The sequence below is a fragment of the Drosophila ficusphila genome, unplaced genomic scaffold (assembly GCF_018152265.1).
Source record: "Drosophila ficusphila isolate 14025-0441.05 unplaced genomic scaffold, ASM1815226v1 contig_198, whole genome shotgun sequence".
NCBI classification, from domain to species: Eukaryota; Metazoa; Arthropoda; class Insecta; order Diptera; family Drosophilidae; genus Drosophila; species Drosophila ficusphila.
In genome coordinates this window covers 2,875,654-2,894,918 of record NW_025064092.1, presented here as the reverse complement: position 1 = coordinate 2,894,918, position 19,265 = coordinate 2,875,654, and the positions used below count along the sequence as shown (strand labels likewise).

The following is a 19,265-nucleotide window of genomic DNA, read 5'->3' as shown; positions in this document are numbered from 1 at the left end:
ATGGCACTTTGGAATCGGATGAAAGTTGTGAAAATTGTGGAAATTCAGTATTGGGTAACCTTTCCGCAATCCTTCAAACCTAAGGCAAACCCCTTATCATTTTGAATTTTAAATTTCCGAAGCGCGCCATCTCTGTAATCGATTATCGTGCCGAGAGTCGAGTGCCACTGTCGAAAACAAAGAATATCGTAAATCGGTTGTATTAATCGGCTGGCTACCAGCTCTAGCTCAATTTTGTTTTCATCTGAGACTTTTTGCCATGTCCATGTCTTTGGCTCGTGTTGACAGAGCGGTCCTCTAGAGTGTCCTTGAGCGAGTTGCCAGTGCAGTGCGAATCCCGAAACGGGGTCCAGTCGATATCCGATCCCCGATATCCCCGATTCCCGATGAATGCCAATGGGAGCGGCGGCGGCGGAGGAGCAGCGCCCGTCTCCGGAGGACTGGGAGGTGCTGCACATGGAGGAGCAGCTGCTGGTGCAGGTGCAGCAGGAGCTGGAGGGGGAGGTCCCGGAGGAGGAGGAGGCCCTGCAGCGGCAGCTGATCAGCCTGGTGAGGCGGCTGGAGGAGCAGCAGGTGGCGGTGCTGCTGGCGACGGAGCGGCCAATCCTACAGGACATCCAAATGGAACCAGCGCCAGCACGTCGGAAAACCCTGCGAATTGCGCCAACACCAACGAGGATCAAGAGGCGAAGCGGCGCAAGTGCCGCGAATCTGAGGAAGCTCAGGATGGAGCCAGCACGGTGGGTAAATTGCCTTAGTTCCCAGAGGTTTTCCATGTTTTCCTGAAATGGCCAAGCAAACGAAGACATTTCCAAAAAATGGTTCCAGAGATATATTTGCTGACTTAAAGATGTGTTTACAATTCTCGAAAGATACATATGTATCTTAGAAAGTTCTAGTTAAAATCACCAAATAAGACAACTGCAAATAACTCCAATAAGAAAAAACACTTTGGTTGGCATTCGGAATTGCGTTCAATTTCATCTAAATTAAATCGGAAATGTTTAGTGACTACATTTGTGACTATATTAACTACGTATAAATGCAATTAGGTTTTTGGCTTTCCTTTAATATTTTATGTATGGCTTTGAAAATCGTTTTATGAGTTTCAATAGGAATTTTTTCAAACATATACATACATAATTATTATTAAACTCCTTCCCTTGCAGATGATCGATGCGAACAGTGTGCTCAACAAGATCGCCAACCTGTACGCCGAGCAGCTGATGTCGGACATAGTGCTCCTGGTGGACGGCAAGGAGTATCCCGCGCACCGCGTTATCCTCTGCGCCAGCAGCGACGTCTTTCAGGTGATGCTGATGAACCCCGAGTGGAACGAGTGCAGCAAGCATGTCATTGAGCTGCACGAGGAGGCCTGCTGCTCGGCGGTGTTTCCGCAGTTCATCAAGTACCTGTACGTGGGCCACATCGAGGTCACCCTGCAGACGGTGATGCCGATGCTGGCGCTGAGCGACAAGTACAATGTGCGCGACCTGATCGATCTCTGCGTGGGCTACATGAACAAGCACGTGGCGAAGGCGGCGACCAGTGGCTATTTGGTCTCCTGGCTGCAGTACACGCTCTCCTTCACGCCCACCCACAACGATCTCACCGAGACGCTGAAGCGGTTCCTCAAATGGAACCTCGAGATGGTGGCCGAGTCGCGTGACTTTGTGGAAATGGACCCGGCCATTCTGCAGCTGCTGCTGCAGCAGAACGATCTGGTTGTCACCAGCGAGTACAAACTGTTTGCCATCCTGCAGACGTGGCTGCTGCATCGTCGCGAGCAGATGGAGGCCACCGCCAGCGGCAGCTTCATGGAGCTGATCGAGCAGACGGTGACGCACATCCGATTCGGCATGATGACGCCGCGCCAGCTGTCACATCTGCTGATGGACCCGCTGATCGAGTACCACAAGGAGTTCCTCGTCGAGCGAATAGCCATCGGGATGAGCTATCAGTCGGGGCAGGAGGATCGGGTGCGCGAGGTGCGAGCCAGTGAGTCGGGTGAGCTGCAGTTCACGCCGCGCCTCTACTGGAACGACACCTGGAGCGTCGACATCGATGTGCACAACTTCGACGCGATCGAGGACTACAAGAACTATGTGACCTGCTTCTTTTCGCAGCGCCACATCGCTGAGACTGAGGAGGACGGTAAGTGGTGTTCCTAGATTAGTGCGTATTACGTTTTCCAATTAATTTGCTTACTCTTGTTACTTGGTAGATCCCTGCATGACCTGGGAGATTGAGTTTTTCCCGCGTGGCGTCAAGTACAACAAGGCCAAAATGGTCTGGGGCGAGGACGTGCCGGGCTGCTCGTTAAACACAGTGCGCCTACGGGTTACCTGCAAGCATCAAAATATTGGCGAGGAGCGCTTTAAGGTGAGTTTATAATTTAATTCCTAGAGGGATGTAAATCATTTATTATTATAGTAATTCGGTAGGAAAATTTCATTTTGCTTGCAATCACATTGTAATGTTTTCAGTAAATATAAACATCTCTGCAAAAGAAAAGCTAATTTGCTTGGTTTCCATAAATATGGAAACAAAATTGTTCGTGAAAACTTAAACCTCTGCCGCGCTTCTTTTCAAGCTCATGTTTATCATTTGTGGTATTTTTAAACAAAGATCAAATTTAAAAAGCAGCGAAAGTTTGGTTTGTTACTGGGTTGTTTTGGAATTTAACTGCACTGAAATATTAGAAGCTGTGTACAAAGGGTTCGATTTGAAAATGGAGAGCAATAGAAAGAACTTTGTAATGGGAGCAGAACCCTTTCTTGATAAAAGATCAAAAAATAAAAAATTAACAAATGATGCAGTTTGTTGGAGAGTTAAACTACAAACATTTAGAGGTCGCTTCAAAATCAGATAGAAAATAATAAAGTTGTGGACTTAGAAGTGCAGGGTCTTGGTCACTTTTCTGCAAATCCATTTTCCATTTCCATTTTGGAAAAGGACAGGCTTTAAAGAATCTCTTTTTAATTTTATTTATATCCTCAGATCGCCGTGCTGATCGTCGGCGTGCAGAACCAGATAATGCACATCCGCACGGTGGTGGAGCGCACGGAGTACTTCTCGGATACGTCGCGCGTGATCAACCTGGACAACCTGCTGCCGTACGAGGAGCTGGAGCACACGTCACCGTACTTGAGTCCACACTTAACGGGCACCGCACGGAACACACTGACCCTGCACGTGGTCATCACGCCGATGGGATCGCACACCTGCCGAGATACGCCGCCGTTTCAGTTCTAAATAAGAAAGTGGAGATCGAATTTGTGTGTGTGTGTGTGTGTGTATGACCTATTGACTTTCCGGCGCATCCAAATAAGCACTCCACGCAGCACCGCAGCGACCACTGTCTTTCACTCTTCCATTCAAAATTTGTATGTATTTGTATGTACGAATCCGATGCGACTGCGAATCCGCTTGGGCTCAATCCCTGCGATCCTCACCAGCGGAATGATCCTCACCTGCGCGATCACTCGACTCCCTGCAATATGTTTTGTTATAAGTTTATTGTTTTACATATATATATTTTTTTCCTATAAGTTAAGCGCACCGCAAACAAAAAAGTGGAGTGAGAGTTCAAAGGCAGGGCCATAAACGCTGATTGAGGATCGCAGATCGCAGATCGCAGGTGGTGGATCGCGGTTCGTTGATCTTGGCCATAAGAAGCACGACACTTGGGCGTGTGAGCATCGTACTGTATATCTACTGTGCCGTTTCGCAGCGTGAACGCCAACTATAATGAACCTAGACTATGGAAAAGGAGATTTTCTAAATAAACGTTGATATGTAAAGAACAAAAACAGAAACCAACAAAGTGAGCGAAATAAGAAACCAAATTCCCCAAAATGGCTAAGAAAGAGAGAGCCGCATTTGGCTATTGCTGTCTCGTGTGTTTACCAATGCATAAAGCATCAGTTTAAATGTTTTACAGCCAATAGATACGTGTGTTTTCCGCCTAGATTTCCACCTGGATCCCTTTACGAGTGCGTTTATGGCCCGGGATCAACCTGTCGCGTCTTGGGGGCCTATCTTTATGGGCCACTCCAGCTGGGAGTGACTTGGCCATAAATTATGGCACACACAGGCCCACAGTGCGGATCGCCAGGGATTCTGGACCATTCGAGTGCAGATGACGTGCGTTGGATCGCCAGACAATATGAGAAGAGAATATCAATATCGATCTCGGCCATCAATCGAATTGATTTCATCTTGGCGTTAATGTAGTTGTTAAATAAAATGTCTCTTCAAAAATCAGCCATGGTCTATTATTGAAGTTTGCGTTTTCATTAGACTGAACTAAAGAGTAGAATTACTGTCATTTAACGATATACCTATAATTTAGTGATTTCGGTTTTAATTTTAATTATTTCCTAGTGTTGACCAGTCATTTTGTAAAATAACATCTCTGAAACCTCCAATAAAGGTGTCTAAAACTATGACTTCATGTTTTCATTGCCTCGTACAGTACAAAAAAGATATGATTGCTGAGAATATCAATAAAGTATTTGAACTTACCTCAAGCAGAACTATTTTTTTATAATTTGTCAAAGTTTATGCGGCATAAGTGAAAAGGATCTTGAGTGGTTGAACAAAAAGTGCGTTATCTTTGCTTTTTAATTAAGAAGCCAACATATTCACGTTTATTTAACCTGACTTACACCTGACAAAACATGACTTATCACTAAATCAGATAAGTACTTCACTTAATATAATAATTTAGCTCACCTTACCAACCGAAATGGTTGCCATGCTTCGGGAAGATCGCTTCTAGAATCCCGTGCTCTTTAGACATCCAGTCCCCAGGGGGTTCTTACCAGGTCCAACGTAATTCCCTTTACGATCGGTTGGTTTCAGGAAGACAATAGTGGGATTGCCCGCCTTATCACCGGTTCTTCATCTCGCTTATCCAGTCAACCAGAAAACTTTTACACCACGATACTGACTTGCAGATTGCGGGCGATGGTGCGGTTATATAGCATTTATTTTTGGTGCGGATATCTCCGGTTCGGGGTTTTACGGTTCTGTTACCGTAGAAAGCTTCACAGAACGCAATTGCGATCGGACTTTGAAGCACGTACCCGCGCAAAAAGATACTCGGGCGTACTTTTAAGTCCCCAGTGCCGCGGAGCTCGTCAGTTGGCCGTGAACAGTGCCGCCAGCCGCAACATCTCCGCATCCCATCTATCCACATCCCGACGGGAAGATCAAGGACACCATGGATAATCCCGCTTATGTGATAGATTGCGAGCGCGAGTTCGGTGAGTCACAAAAAAAAGTGGATGATAAAACGAAAGATGCAGCAATCTAGTTAAAGGATATTATTTAAAGTTGTGAAATGCCTCAATATTTTCTAGAAAACCCAAAGATAATGGCATGGTATAACATATATTTTTTATTTGTGTTGCAAAAACGAGTGATTATTTTGTTAAGAGAAACCTATAAAAGTGAGATTCATCGTGATATAAAATTATGAATGTGAAATTTGCGGGTGATCTTGGATTCAATTATTTCATGCAGTTATACTTGTAATTTACATTACCCAGTAATAAAACACTTAACGTAACTTGTTTTTTGTTTGCTATGCTTTATTATTGCCAAAATGACTTTGTTTTTCTTGGTATACATATATAAGATATATGCGGTATATAAGATATATATGCGGTATATGCCCATCAGTTACAGATTCAATTCTATATCGTATGCATATCGTTTATACGTATGTTATTATTGATGAATTCAATTCTCGTGTCTTTCGATGCAGATGCAGTTTCTTTATATCTCTCTTTCCCTCCTCTTTCTCCTACTATCGTTCCCGCTTTTTCGCTTAGTGTATTTGGTTTTTGATAGGTTTGCATTTAGTGTTGAGTATGTGAATAGACCGACAAAATGTCACGCTTCACACATCGGTTATATACCTTATATATAACTAAATATTCGTTTTTTGAATTCTTTAGCACGCCTAGTTTTATCTTGTGGAGCAAAGTGCCTATAAGTAATGCGTCAGCTAATGGTTTATAGACCACCATGATTTACGAATCTCTTGTTAAACATTTGAATAGTGACTGATAAAGTAAAGAGGCTTCTTCTCATAAGATAATTCATTTTTACAGGTAGTAAAAAGTAACAATTTAGAAGCTAGGTGACTTTGTAAAGATTTCTTATTAAAACAGGAATAATATTTAAAATCCAAGAAATAGTAGTAGTGAAATAAAGATAAGGTTATAACCGATATCTGAACGTGACACATCCTAGCATAATTCCCTCCGCTGAGATGACTTTTGAAGTGAGTGAGTGTGTGATTCGTTTCTGATGCTGAAATATAGTGACATTTATCCGCTTCCCCGTTCCGGGGGATATACTCCGTGGATGGGTTACTGGTAATTGGTTACTGGTAATCGGTAATCGGTAATCTGGTAAACTGGTTACTCTAGGGTTGGCTAATTATTGTAGTTGGTGCAGCGTTCGCTAGCTGCCTGGAAGCAGTGTCCTAGGTGGGGTGAGTTTGCTGCTGAGCTTGGTGAGGTGAGCCGCCTGTGTGATCTGTGATCCGTGATCCGTGATCCTTGATTCGTGATCCGTGATTCCGTGATCCGTAATCGCTGATATCGAGTGACTTTCTACTGAAGTGGGTCCCGTATTATGCGTGTGTTCCTTTTGAGTGTGTTGTTGAGTGGTTTCGTGGTTTTTGTGTGGTTGTGTTTTTTTTTTTTTTTTTTTGGTACATCGACTATCGTTTAGCTATGGTTTCAACTAACCTTTTGCAGTACATAACGTTTATTAACCTCTATATATTGACCAATTTGTAGCTCAGTACTGACGTAAGTCAAGTCTTTTAACCGTAGCTGAAATTAGTTGTACATCAGACCCGCTCGGTTTGCTTAATTAAAAACATTACACTATAGATTAAACGATTAAAACTTTTGCATTCAATTCTTTGGTACATAACTCTTAAAATTTCTCTAATTGTTAACGTATATTATTTTTTTATGAAATGTATAACCTTGCTTTTGATTTAAAAACCCACTAAAACAGCTTAACCAAGTTTTATTGAAGTGTTTACCTTTGGCTAACTGTTTAATATATATATAGCTTATCGCCAGTACTGAGCTAAACTGAATTATTGTGAGTAGTGCTGCCCGTCTAAACATTTCTCCATTGATATAGGTATGATCAGGTATGGAAGGTAATGCTTCCCCCTTTTTGTTTTTCATTCTTTTTTTTTGTTGGGAAGGGTTACCTTGTGAGCTTATCTCCATTTCCGATCTTGGCTTTAGTGTATCATCCCTCTACATTGCCTTACAAAAAAAAAAACGTGGCCTACCCGTTCGTTTTGATCAATCCCTTACTTCTCGAAGATCAGCTCGCCGGTGAGGAATGGATTGAGGTAGGTCTGTGCCTCGTATCCGGAAACCGAGGCCGTCGTGGTCCTTCGTCGTCCGCCGGACTGCGCTCCTCCCCGCCGATCGCCATGTGCATGTCCGTGGGCGTGGTGCGATGGTCGTTTCTCCTCGCTGGGACTCAGGATCAGCGGAATGGGCATCGAGGTGTACAGCTGCAGCTGCGGTGGCTGCACAATTGTTCCTGCCGCCGGATTCAGTGGGGTATCCATGTAGCCATGTGGCAATGTGGCCGCTGTGGCCGCCAGCGATGCATCTCCTCCTTGTCCACCGCTCGTTGTGCTCGGCGTTGAACTGCCACCCATTGCATTGGCAACCGAATTGGCAACGGAGAGCTTCTTCTGGCCACCAGTTCGGGCTCTGTGGTGTTTGTAGTGACTCCGGTGTGTCTTGCGCTTCAAGTGACCCATTCCGGTCACTTCGGCCGGCGGCGAGGTGTCCAAAAGCAGGGGCAGATGAGCCGGATCCGGATCGGTTTCCAAATTGCCACCCAACTGAACGTTATGACTTGTGTTGCCTGGGATCGGGGTGTAGGGTCCTAAAAGTGGCTTTTTCGGCGGCTCTCGGGGATGCGGATGGGGATGCGGATGGGCCTGGATAATGGTCGCCGTGGCAAAGACCTCCTGGAAGCGATTGTTCGCCTCCAACTGTTGCAGCTGAAGGTGTTGTCGCTGCAGGATCTGCTGGCGCTGCTGCTGCATGTGACTAAGGATGCGGTACTGCTCGAGGATGTGCTTGTAGAACTGCTCCGCGGTCACTTCCGATGAGTTCAGGAGGCGAATGGCTATTTTTTCGGGTATCACAATTTTATCTGCAAAGAAAATGTGATTTTATTAGATACAGTTTTGAAAAAATAACAATTGTTAAAGAGATACATAAAGTTTGGTTAATTATTAACAAAAGCTTTTCAACCTTAAATACGTTTTAAATAGTGTTAAAGAATAAAATTGATTGAAGATTTTATTAAAAAAAAAACACCTTATTAAACATAGTAAAAATATGAAATTTTAGATATACATATTTCTCCCAATAAAATGTACTATGGCTCACTGACCAATATCATTACCGATGGATTCGTATATTACTATTTCGCATAAATAATTAAGTTCCATTTCCAACCACAAGGGAAACTCATTATTAAAGCCCTAATTATTTATACTTTTCTGCCTAGCAAGTGCAATTTTACCCGTCCTTGCACGACTTTCCCATTTTATTTGTTTCCCTCAAACTTTTCCGTTTTTGCCTATCCTTGTAAGCAGTTCTGCCTTGTTATGCAGGCGGTTAATCAAATTTTAAATAAGAGCAACAAGAAGAAAAAAACACCGCCTTTCGAGGGGCAGAAACTTTGAAGGCGGATATTAAGAATATTACCTTACATTTTGCTCTGGCAATTTGCTTCTTCGCTGCCATAAATTCCAATTTGCTTGCCGTATAACTTTCATTAAGCTTCCAGATTCTGTATTTAATTGCATCAAATTAGATTTATTGAACTGCAAACTGCAAATGGAAAGTACAGCAAGGAAAATTGCACCCCAGCGTGTTTTGGGCGGTGGGTGGTTGGTTGGTTGGTCGGTTGGTTGGTTGGTTGCTTGGATTGGGTGTAGTCGTGTGCATGACACCCCATTGACCCAATTTCGAGTTGATTTACAAAAACTGAACAAAAAGCCAAGAAGCAAAGGAAGGATGAAAGCGGAACGAGCTAAAGCCGAAGTGAGTGAAACAATGTGGGCGGCTTTTTAACGTCCTTTCTGGGAAAGTGTTGCCAATTCAGATAACTTTATAAGAAATCGGTGGCATTTTCTTTAAAGATGAATTTGCATTGAATATGAAATTAATTATTAATTAGAAATGGCCAATAGGTATGCAATAGTATTTTCCCAGAAAAAAGTGTAAATTATCACAGAAAACTTTCTGGAACTTTTTAAACGATTGTGACCAGTGATTTTTTCGGAATTCCTGATCATTAGATGTTTTAGATACTTATCTTTACTGTAGAATTTATAATGAATATGCAATCGCTGATTCTTCCTTTAGTTAGCTAAGTCGAAATACTTAATCTGAAACCCGGAGAATTTTATGGAGCCTTGTTTTTTTTAATAACAAAATATTTTACATTCTTCAGTTGTTGGACATAAATTGGATTTAAATTTGAGAATTTCTACAATTTGGTGTGCGTTCCTTGGGTGTAGTGAGATTTTTATAACCACCATGCTTTTTAATCGAAATGTATATTTAATAGTTCAACTGTTTCATCAGTGTGCACTCTTCCTTAAAAGCACTTTATTTTGCAGCTAAAAAAGGGTCAACATCGTACTACCAGCCATCCAAGCCCATCGGTAATGGCTAACGGCTAATGGTTAGCCCAACCCCAATCGGAACCCCGTTCAAAGCCCCAATGCCACTGGCTCTTAACTCTCGTAGCCTAGATTCCCGCTTTGTCCCAGATTGACCGCTGGCCGCAAATGTCCGTCCCGTGATTGGTTTCTGGTTTTTTGGGTGCTTTTGGTTACTGGTCATCGGTTAGCAGTAGTTTTCCCCCGAAAGGTGTAGTGATTACCCGGTTGATTACCCGGCTGATTACCCCCAAAAACGAGTGAATGCCTTACCGCAGTGCGTGGCCTTGGTGACAAAGGGGCGGATGGTGGGGTCCCAGATGAAGATGTAGTACAGCGAGAGCATGATGGCCGCCAGTGAAACGCAAAGGACATAGACGGCGACGGTCAGGATGCGGATGACCTTGCGGTTGCTTTGCTGCGGTTGGTAGCAGCGGCTTATTGTCTCCGTGGGCGGCAGTTTCACTTTCTCCTCCAGCGAACTGTGTTTCGAGTTCATTTTTGATTCGGTTCGATCTTGAATTTTGATTGTTAGATATGTTCAGAAATGCCTCTTCTTGATTTTGGTTACAGTTGCAGTTGCCTTTTTCCTTTTTGTTTTTGGCAGTGTCCCGTTATAATAGTCTAGTATTTATTTTGGTTGATAAATGCAATGTTCTTTTGGTTTTTAGCTTGCCACCTTCTTTGGTTTATTTTGTTTGTTTTTTATTTTTTTGTATTTATGTTTAATAATATTTAACTTTTATTTTATTTATTATTGTTTATGCGTGGCGTGCTTAAAAGTACAAAAAAAGAGCGCGCAAAAACTTGTCTGCCAACCGACGCGTCGAACGTGTGCAAGCGAAATGAGAGCATAGAGAGAGGCTGCCAGGAGTTTTGTGCCGTTTTTTCGCCTTCGTGTCTTTTCTTTTCTCCTTCGTGCGAGGAACGACTCTCTCTTTTCTGGCTCCTTTCCCTTCGCTTCGTTGGGAACTTCGGCTTGGAAAGTTTGCCTCATTGCATTAGCGATCTTCGCTTTTAATTTCATTCATAAAATCCATCTCTCTCGCTCTGGCTCATTTACATTTTCGGCTGCCCACGCTAGCTGATGTTGCTGCTTTTCTTTCTTATGTTTTTTTTTCGGCATTTCTTTGAAAGCAAAATAAAAACAAAAACGCAGTGCAGAAACAAAAACAAACCGCACGTCGGCACGTTGCCGCTCTTTGTGTGTCAAGTGCAGTTTCCATTTCCCCGCTATCTCCGCCACTCCCTTAACCATCCAGCGTCTCCTCACCGCTTAACCCCCATGCCCCCGCTGACTCATATGCGGAAATTAAAATGCGCGCTTGAATTAATTTTCACTATTGCAATGATTTCAATGCCAATCAATGTTTGCAAATTATGGCATTTTTCGAAACGCAAATGTTGTGCAATTTTCGGTGGGGGTGCGGTTGGCGATGGGCGTGCGTTGCTGGCTTTGACAGCAACCTTCGCAGGTGTCGCGAAGGACGTCCAAACTTTCGCCGCCCCGGCCCCTTTCCCCTTCACACACCTTTAACCCGCCGCGCACACCTTCGTTTTCCGTTGCCTTCGGGGGTTAACAAACTGCAACTAGGTCACTAGGACAAGCCGAGAGAGCTAAGGAGAGAGCGAAAGGAGAGCACACCAGGAGAGAGAGAAAGAGAGAGCGGAACGAATGCAGTGCTCGGTGAATCGAATTGCAGGCGTGCGAACGAGAGGAGGCAAGCGCAGCGAACGGTATTGCAATGTTGGCCATTGATTTTGTTGTATAAGCTTCACACACACACAAACCCTGAAGAGAAAAGAGATAGCCAGTCACACACCCACAATCACATTTATGTACAGGTAAACTTCGAAAAGTAAAACACGCGGTTTTTTCCAAAAAGTATGCTAGGATATTGTGCCCAAAATGCAAAAAACAAACTATCTTTAGAAAAGAGTTGTAAACTCAGGAAGGTTTTAAGAAAGTTTTTAATTTTTTTATATTTTAATAAAAATAATATTTGTATTTTGCTTGAGCTACCAAATCTCTACTGTACTTGCACTTAAATGCATATTCATCATGTGGGCCAGGATGTAGGCCACACACCCACTATCGCCCAGGCATTTTACAAGCAGCATTGTTGCAAAGTTTCCTTCAAGGAGTTTAAATCGCCAACGTAGCCAGGTGAAGCCATCCACGCCCATCGTTCATCTGGCTGTGCTGGCCTCGAAAATGTTTTGGGCCCGGCCTATTGCATTTCCCATTTTCCACTTCGCATTTCCGTTTGCCCTGCAGCCATTTTCCCCGCCAGCCCAGCCAAGTTTAAGGATGGTTTATCCATCTGCTTACTTATGTGCAGACAAAGCTGATTAAGCAGCTCGGGCAGCCGGAACGAAGGAATAACCTAAGGGGGCAATGGCTATGGCAACTTGCAACGGGGAAAGTTACCCACCATACACATACATGATACAGAGTTGGATACACATAATTAAACTTAAAGTTTGGTGGGGCAAAAAGTTTTCAGGCCAGCCGAGGAGGACGAGACGGCCGCCATATATAAACTTAATAAGAACTAATGGTATGACTTTAGTAATTGAGTGTATGCCTGGTAAATATGGGCGTCATATTATTCGGTGCAATGGGCAATATTTGTAATTAAACTGGAATATTCGCAGCAGGAATGCGCTTGAGAATTTCATGGAGCTGCCTTTCTTGAGATCAAACCTCTACGCCTCTGTAATTACAATGTAATTAAAATTTAATTGCTCTCCGAAGCGAACGGTGCGTATGAGTAATGTGTGGCCCTTAATATTAAGCATACGCCTCGTACGACAAGTAGGCCCCAAAATGAATTTAGGAACAGATTTATTTATAGCTTTCAATTTTCTTTCCATAACTTAACATTATTTAAAATTGTATTTTTTCCGAACCACTTTGCGTATGCGTAATGTCCTTTTAGGTTACTCATACGCCATGTATGCAAGAAAATAAATTTTACTTGGATTTTCCGAAGAGTATCTAAAGAACGTTGAAAGGGCGAACAATTTGTGGTATTCCTTTCTTTTAAGAACCTAAATTTTCTTATTTTTTTGGCTTACCAAAAATGAAATTACGACTTGCTTAGTTGTGATTAGTGTAATGAATTCAGTGGGCAGATTTAGCCAAAGGCGGGTGCTTTCTTTTGGCCCTTGTAGACGGGCGGCATGCGTGAGTCCCAGAAGAAGATGTGGTAGATGGACAGGAAGAATCCCAGGGAGCAGAGTCCACACAGGTAGATAACGATGACAAAGTAGCGTGCGAATTTCTCAGTGCAAGTGGGTTCGGCGAAGACAATCTCCTCCAATTGCGGTGACTTCGGCACATACGATGTGGCACAGGCACTTCTTCGCGGGGCACTGCTGCTGGCCAGGCGAACACTGCTGCCACTTGGGGTCCCTCCACTTCCGGCGGATCCCCTGGCCCGCTCCTCCTGGCCCTTCTCCTTATCCCTATCCTCCTCCTCCGCCCTCGCACTCGCACTCGTTTCGATCAGATTGACGATTTTGGCCAAGTTCGCCATACTGGTCGCATTTCCCAGGCCAACTTTGGCGGTTTCCGGTGCCGCCGACATTACGGATATTTGATTGTGTTTATAAATTACTAGCCGTGGCAGTCCACTTGGCGATGTGGCAGCTACTGATTTTGATGTCGCCACCACGATTAAATCAAAATCACTCGGCTGACGCCATACGCAATGGCGGGGATAAAACAAATGCGAATAGGTGCTTTCAACTCTGCGATTTAGTGGCACGTAGCAAAGCGGATTAGTTTTGTGCCTGGCTGTCAACTTTTGATATCGGCCACGGGGGCTAATTAAGCCACTGCCGCCCACAAAAGCCAATCCACAACAGTGTTGACATTTTATTTTGTTTTTCGTTGGCAAAGGAAAAACCCCGATCTGCGGTGGGGAAATCAACCGCTGAAGTAAAACTCAACAAACCATTGGCTTAAAAATGTTTTCGACAAAGGGAATTCAAGTGGTGTACTCTAGTTGAAATGGCAAAATGTTATTAATGCATGAGAAGTCTGCTCTTAGGCTGACTTTATAAATTTTGATTACTAAAAAATATTTTCACAGGTAACATCACAATTAAGAAATCCTACAAACGTAGTCTTTTGCAAATTATTTTTCGTGATTGTGCAAAATAATTTAAGTAGTATTTTCTAAAACCAAAGGTACAACTAAATTTGCATATTTTGTTGCATATTTGTTGGCCTTATTTGTTAGATTTGCAATTCTCATCCATATTTAAGGCGATACTGTTCCCCATTTACACATGTTTACAAATCTCCACATTTTTCCGTATTTGTTTTATACAACGCGGGATTTGTTGAGTCTACGATAATCCCTACTTAATAAAGCAGTAGCCAAAGTGCCAGCACTGGCGAATAGCCAGCGAATTCGGAAGGTTTGCAGTGGTCAGTGCGACGTGGTCACTCACCCAATCTGGTCACTGATGTCGATGGGAGCGTGCTGGCTGCGTGCGATTTGTGGCTTTGGGGGGAGGGGAATCCAAATCCAAATCCGAATCCGAATCCTAGCCAATCGGATGCGTGTGCTTGAAAACGGGCAGCGGCGGCATGCGGGAGTCCCAGATGAACAGGTAGTAGACCGCCAGAGTCAGGCCCATTCCGCTCACCCCGCCCATGTAGAGCATCAAGGTGAGGAGGCGGAAGGTCTTCGACTCGAAGAAGTCGTTCGACTTGGGCATCTGGATCTCCTCATCCTTGGCCTCCTTGACCACATCGGCCAGGTTCGCCATTAAGCCCGGTTGTCCGCTCATTTCTTCTGGATTCACTTCCGAAAATAATCGAAATATCACTTGAAAAAATAGGGTGCAAGTCGAAAGCGTGACCACCGCCTCTTCGAACGAACTGAACACAATTGAGCGAGTGCTACGACTGTCCGGGGATCAGGTCTTCTGTTTCGATTTGTATTTGTTTTTTTTTCTTCTTGTATTTGTGTTTTTTTTTTCTATATTTGTTTTCGCATTCCGCTTGACTGTTTTTTGCGGTTTCTTTGGGGGGCGGCTGGCGACCGGGGGCATCGTCTTGGGGGCCACGCTAATAAGATTCGCCGGCGGCACTACGAGTAGTTGTACCCCTGGTATCAGTAGCAATACCGCCATGCCACAGTAGTGTAACCAGAACCAACTAGAAACGCATCACGTGCTGCGTTCTTGGGCGGACCACTTGACCCGGTTTGATTTCCCGCCAACCCGTCGTCACTCCCACAATTCCGATTCAGATTCCGATTCCGAGCCACTTCACTTCACTCCTCCTCATCACTGTCGCTTCACGTTTGCAGAATCTATATTCATGTTTGGCCAGGGAAATGCAAGTGGACCCAAAAGTCCGAGACGAGGGGTATAGTCATTCATCTAAGTTTCCAGATCTTGATTTCAGTTTATTTCCCTATAATCAGGTGTTGTTTTATTAAAATCCTTTTGCACATGTGTTTATGTGAACCAAATATCGATTTTCATATATCTTACAAAATTCAAATGGGTGTTAATGTTTGTTAATTTATGCAGAAAAATGCATTGATTAAGGATACAAGCGAATTAAACATGGGGGTATATGTTTTCGATCAGCTTTTAATTAAGTGTATGTAGTATAAATGTATTATTTTGTAGCTGTAAGTATACAATGGTAAATATTGAGTGAAAATAGGGCTATGAACTATTTTCCAAGGGCATTAACTAGTCGAGCATTCCACTGGCGCATTCTTTCCCCGCCTTTGCCAGCATTTCCCAATCCAATTAGCAGTGGCCTGCCCTCCGACCCTCTTCTTCACATTTATATATACCCATATATATTTAGATGTGTATATGAATAGGTGGAAGTACTCACCAACCGAATAGGTCACTGGTAGTCGTGCAACTTCTGCACCGGATGGCCGCCAATGGAGACGGGGAACTTGAGGTGGATCTCCGGCATTTCGGAGTCGAAGAAGATAAGATAGTATAAGGCCAGCACCATGCCCAATCCACTGATCCCTCCCAGATACAGAAAAATCGAGATTATCCGGAAGGTCTTCGTTTCGAAGAACGCTGGAGGTGGTTGCTCCTTGGGCAGGGTAACATCGTCCTTCGCCTCCGGATCCTCCGATTTTTCCACCGCAGCTGAGGCCATGATTAAGTGGCAACTGAGTTCGGATTGAATGGAAATCGAGATACTTATGGGGCAGTTAAGTTATTCCATAAACTCTAGGGTTTCCCATTTAGTGACTTTAATTGACTGATTCTCATTGACGGATTCACTGGAAAAAATCATAAATTGAAACATACAAATTTGTTGAAAAATAATTTCTTATATATTTTTTAATTGTGTTATTATTGATATTTTTTTGTTGTCGCTATATCTTCTACAATTGTTGATCGTTTTTCAAAATCTTTTTTTTTTATTATTAACCTTTTTTTTTCTTTTTTCCTGGTGTAGAAATCGGTGTTGGACGCGAGGAGAACCGCCAGGAGAAGCCCCGGCCGCACAGTTTCGAGGAGGCCATCACGCTGACGGGCGTGGGATGGTTCCACTACAAGCTGCTCCTCATCTGCGGACTCTGCTTCATGGGCGTGATGGTGGAGATCATGGGCGTGAGCCTGATCATGAACCAGATGAAGTGCGACCTCCAGCCGACGCTGGACCAGCAGGGCATCCTGGCCTCCGCCGGATTCCTGGGCGTCGTCCTGAGTTCCCATGCCATGGGATTCCTGGCTGACACTTGGGGTCGAGCCACCACCTTGAAGTACGCTCTGTGCCTCAGTTCCGTTTGCTCGATCGTTTCGGGGTTCTCGGTGAACATCTGGATGCTGATCGTCTTCCGGTTCCTCACCGGATTCTTCATTTCCGGCGGACAGGCGTGCGTCTTCAGTTTGTGCGGCGAGTTCCACGGCAACGGCTCGAGGGTCAGACACGTCACCCTGCTCTCCGGATTCCTCTGCATGGCCATGATTTTTGCACCAGGTGAGTGCCTTTTAATTTGTTTATTTCATCAGATAATAGTATTCGAGGGAATGCTGTGTACTCACTTGTTGTTTGTCTAAGTAGAAAGTTGAGTGTCTGCAGTTTGGCATAGAGCATTTGTAGTTTTTTCACTCTTGAATAGATAATACGAGAATATATATAATAAACATAAAAGTTCTGCGAATATTTTCCTAATAAATGTATTACTTGTTTATCAGGTTTTTTAATCTTCTTTTTACACAAAAAACAAAACAAATTTTTGAACATATTTTTCGCTTTTTCGTTATTTTTTCACTGTATAGAAAATACAACTCATTTAAGATTTTAGTCATATAAGGCAAAAAACTTGAAATACTACTTTTTATACCCTTGCAAAGAGATTATAATTTATGGTTTAATATCTTTAAAACCTTTGTAAAGTTTGTTTTTTAATCATACGCCGTGTTGTGATGTAGTGTTTATTCTGGATGACTTGTCGTATACTTGTTTTTATTGGATAACATTACGCATACGCCGTGTTAGTTTAGGGTTTTCCTATATTTGCTTACGTTGTTTTGATTTAAAGGGCTGCGCTATTCCCCACATATATATCTGTATACTCATATTTATTTAAAAATATATTTTTACAGCCATGGCAATTGGAATTTTACCGCTGCGCATCGAGACCATTGTCCTTGGAATGCGCTTCTCATCCTGGCGCGTTTTGATCCTGGCGAACGTCTCCGTTTCCCTGCTGGCTCTCCTGGGAATCAGCACTCTTCCTGAGACCCCGAAATACCTGCTGGTCCAGGGACGTGGCGACGAGTCCCTGGAGATCCTGCGCTCCATCTACGTTCAGAATTCTGGCCGAGATCCCTGTGAATATCCTGTGAAAGAAGTGGCTCTGGAAAGTGGCGGTGCTAGTTTGTCCGATGTCCATGGCTTCCTGGACGCAGTGCGTCTCGTTTGGCACCAAACCGTGCCCCTCTTCCATCGCTCGAGAGTGTGGCACACTCTGAACATCTGCGTCACCCAGTTCCTCATCTATTTCCTGGCCCAGGGCATCTTCATGTGGTTCCCCACCATCCTCGATGAGTTGGGCACTCGGAATGGCGACGATACTCTGCTCTGCGGAGTCCTTCAGGGCTTCACTGTGGACTCGGGAGCGGCGAGTGAGTCGACCAGCTGCTCCGTGGCCGTGGATACATCCACCTACCAGGTGATGATCATCATCGGTGCCTGTTTCGTGATGATCTACCTGCTGTTTGCCTTCATCATCGACTACATGGGCAAGAAGAATCTGTTGAGTGAGTATTAAGTATTAGGTATTTTAAATTAATAAAATATATATTAACATATATAATTAAAATTAAAACAAAATGGATCAATCTGAACATTGGAATATCATAATAATATGATGTTAATTTCGTTGTTTATATTTTCTTATAAAATAGATACGAACAATTTAAACATATAATATTTTATCTATTAGCTCCTTTGGTATTTTTCCACTTACTTATAAAAGCAAAAAAAAGTATTGACTGATTTGAATCTAAATCTAAAACATCTAAATGAATTCGAATTATACAAAATGTATATTATTGAGAGTATCGAAAGAATATTGTACGTATTAGTGTTAATATTTATTTAATATAAATGTACAAACAATGTAAACATTATTTTGCCAGACACTGTTTGCTTTAAAATCAAGCTGTTAATTTTTATGAAGTTAATTATTTTAAATTTATAACTCCCTATTATTCTTTTTCCTTTTTAGTGACCTGGATGGTGTTCACCATGATTTGTTTGGTGGCTTTGCACTACGTGGAGCAGTTTGCCCTGGTGGTGGTCGCCCTGACCGTCGTGATGGCCATCGGCAACTGCGGTGGCCTGGTCAGCACCATCGCCATGGAGTTCTATCCCACCCACATCAATGCCATGGGAATGTGCTTCATCATGATGGTGGGTCGACTGGGTGCAGTGGTGGGCAGTAATATCCTGGGACGCCTGCTCTTCGCCAGCTGCGACCCCATCTTCTGGGCCATGTTGGTCCTGGTGGTTGTCCTCTGCATCCTGGGATACTTTTTGCCAGAGAAATCGAAGGCGAAACCATCGGCGACGGCAAAGGCGATTGTTTCGGCCACCACGAGTCCCATTTTTGCAATTAACTCCAAATAGAATAGGTTTAAGCTAAACAGAGAGGCTTCTTTCAAAAAAATGATCAACGAATCTTTTAGCTTTGTTTTATGTGATAAGATATTTAACAAATACTTTGTGAAGGTTATTGTTTTTTTTTATACTTATATATTTATTTTAAACTTATTAAGCGGTGCTTTCATTTGTTTGGCTTTTACTTAAGCAAATATAAATGAATTATTAAATATACATTTTATAATGTTTTAAAGCAGACAATAATGTCAAACTTTTATGACTAAATTATACAAGTTAAATAATTTCGTAAGTTTAAATAGAATAAGAACTCTTTTCTACGAGCTTCAAAATATGTACCAAAATTTGCATTTTTAATATATTTTAAAGGGCTTTTATGTTTGTTAA

General features: G+C 43.1%; 6 protein-coding genes across 6 annotated transcripts; 2 read left to right on the top strand and 4 right to left on the bottom strand.

Annotated features, from left to right (window-relative positions):
• Positions 1-202: 202 nt before the first annotated feature.
• On the top strand, positions 203-4,448 carry LOC108101705 (BTB/POZ domain-containing protein 17). Its single transcript, XM_017206142.2, has 4 exons — positions 203-740; positions 1,170-2,154; positions 2,225-2,382; positions 3,001-4,448. The coding sequence occupies exons 1-4, from the start codon at positions 387-389 to the stop codon at positions 3,253-3,255; spliced, it is 1,752 nt and encodes a 583-aa protein (XP_017061631.1). The 5' UTR covers positions 203-386; the 3' UTR covers positions 3,256-4,448.
• A 634-nt stretch (positions 4,449-5,082) lies between these two features.
• Positions 5,083-19,265, top strand: LOC108101699 (synaptic vesicle glycoprotein 2B). The gene is made up of 4 exons (XM_017206136.2): positions 5,083-5,270; positions 16,206-16,730; positions 17,360-18,016; positions 18,487-19,265. The coding sequence occupies exons 1-4, from the start codon at positions 5,228-5,230 to the stop codon at positions 18,885-18,887; spliced, it is 1,626 nt and encodes a 541-aa protein (XP_017061625.1). The 5' UTR covers positions 5,083-5,227; the 3' UTR covers positions 18,888-19,265.
• LOC108101700 (mediator of RNA polymerase II transcription subunit 29) lies at positions 5,577-8,122 on the bottom strand. Its single transcript, XM_017206138.2, has one exon. It carries the CDS (start codon positions 8,108-8,110, stop codon positions 7,355-7,357), a length of 756 nt encoding a protein of 251 aa, XP_017061627.1. The 5' UTR covers positions 8,111-8,122; the 3' UTR covers positions 5,577-7,354.
• Positions 12,830-13,366, bottom strand: LOC108101701. The gene has a single exon (XM_017206139.1). The coding sequence runs from the start codon at positions 13,333-13,335 to the stop codon at positions 12,883-12,885; it is 453 nt and encodes a 150-aa protein (XP_017061628.1). The 5' UTR covers positions 13,336-13,366; the 3' UTR covers positions 12,830-12,882.
• On the bottom strand, positions 14,207-14,657 carry LOC108101703. The gene has a single exon (XM_017206141.1). The coding sequence runs from the start codon at positions 14,546-14,548 to the stop codon at positions 14,303-14,305; it is 246 nt and encodes an 81-aa protein (XP_017061630.1). The 5' UTR covers positions 14,549-14,657; the 3' UTR covers positions 14,207-14,302.
• LOC108101702 lies at positions 15,630-15,899 on the bottom strand. Its single transcript, XM_017206140.1, has one exon. The coding sequence runs from the start codon at positions 15,897-15,899 to the stop codon at positions 15,630-15,632; it is 270 nt and encodes an 89-aa protein (XP_017061629.1).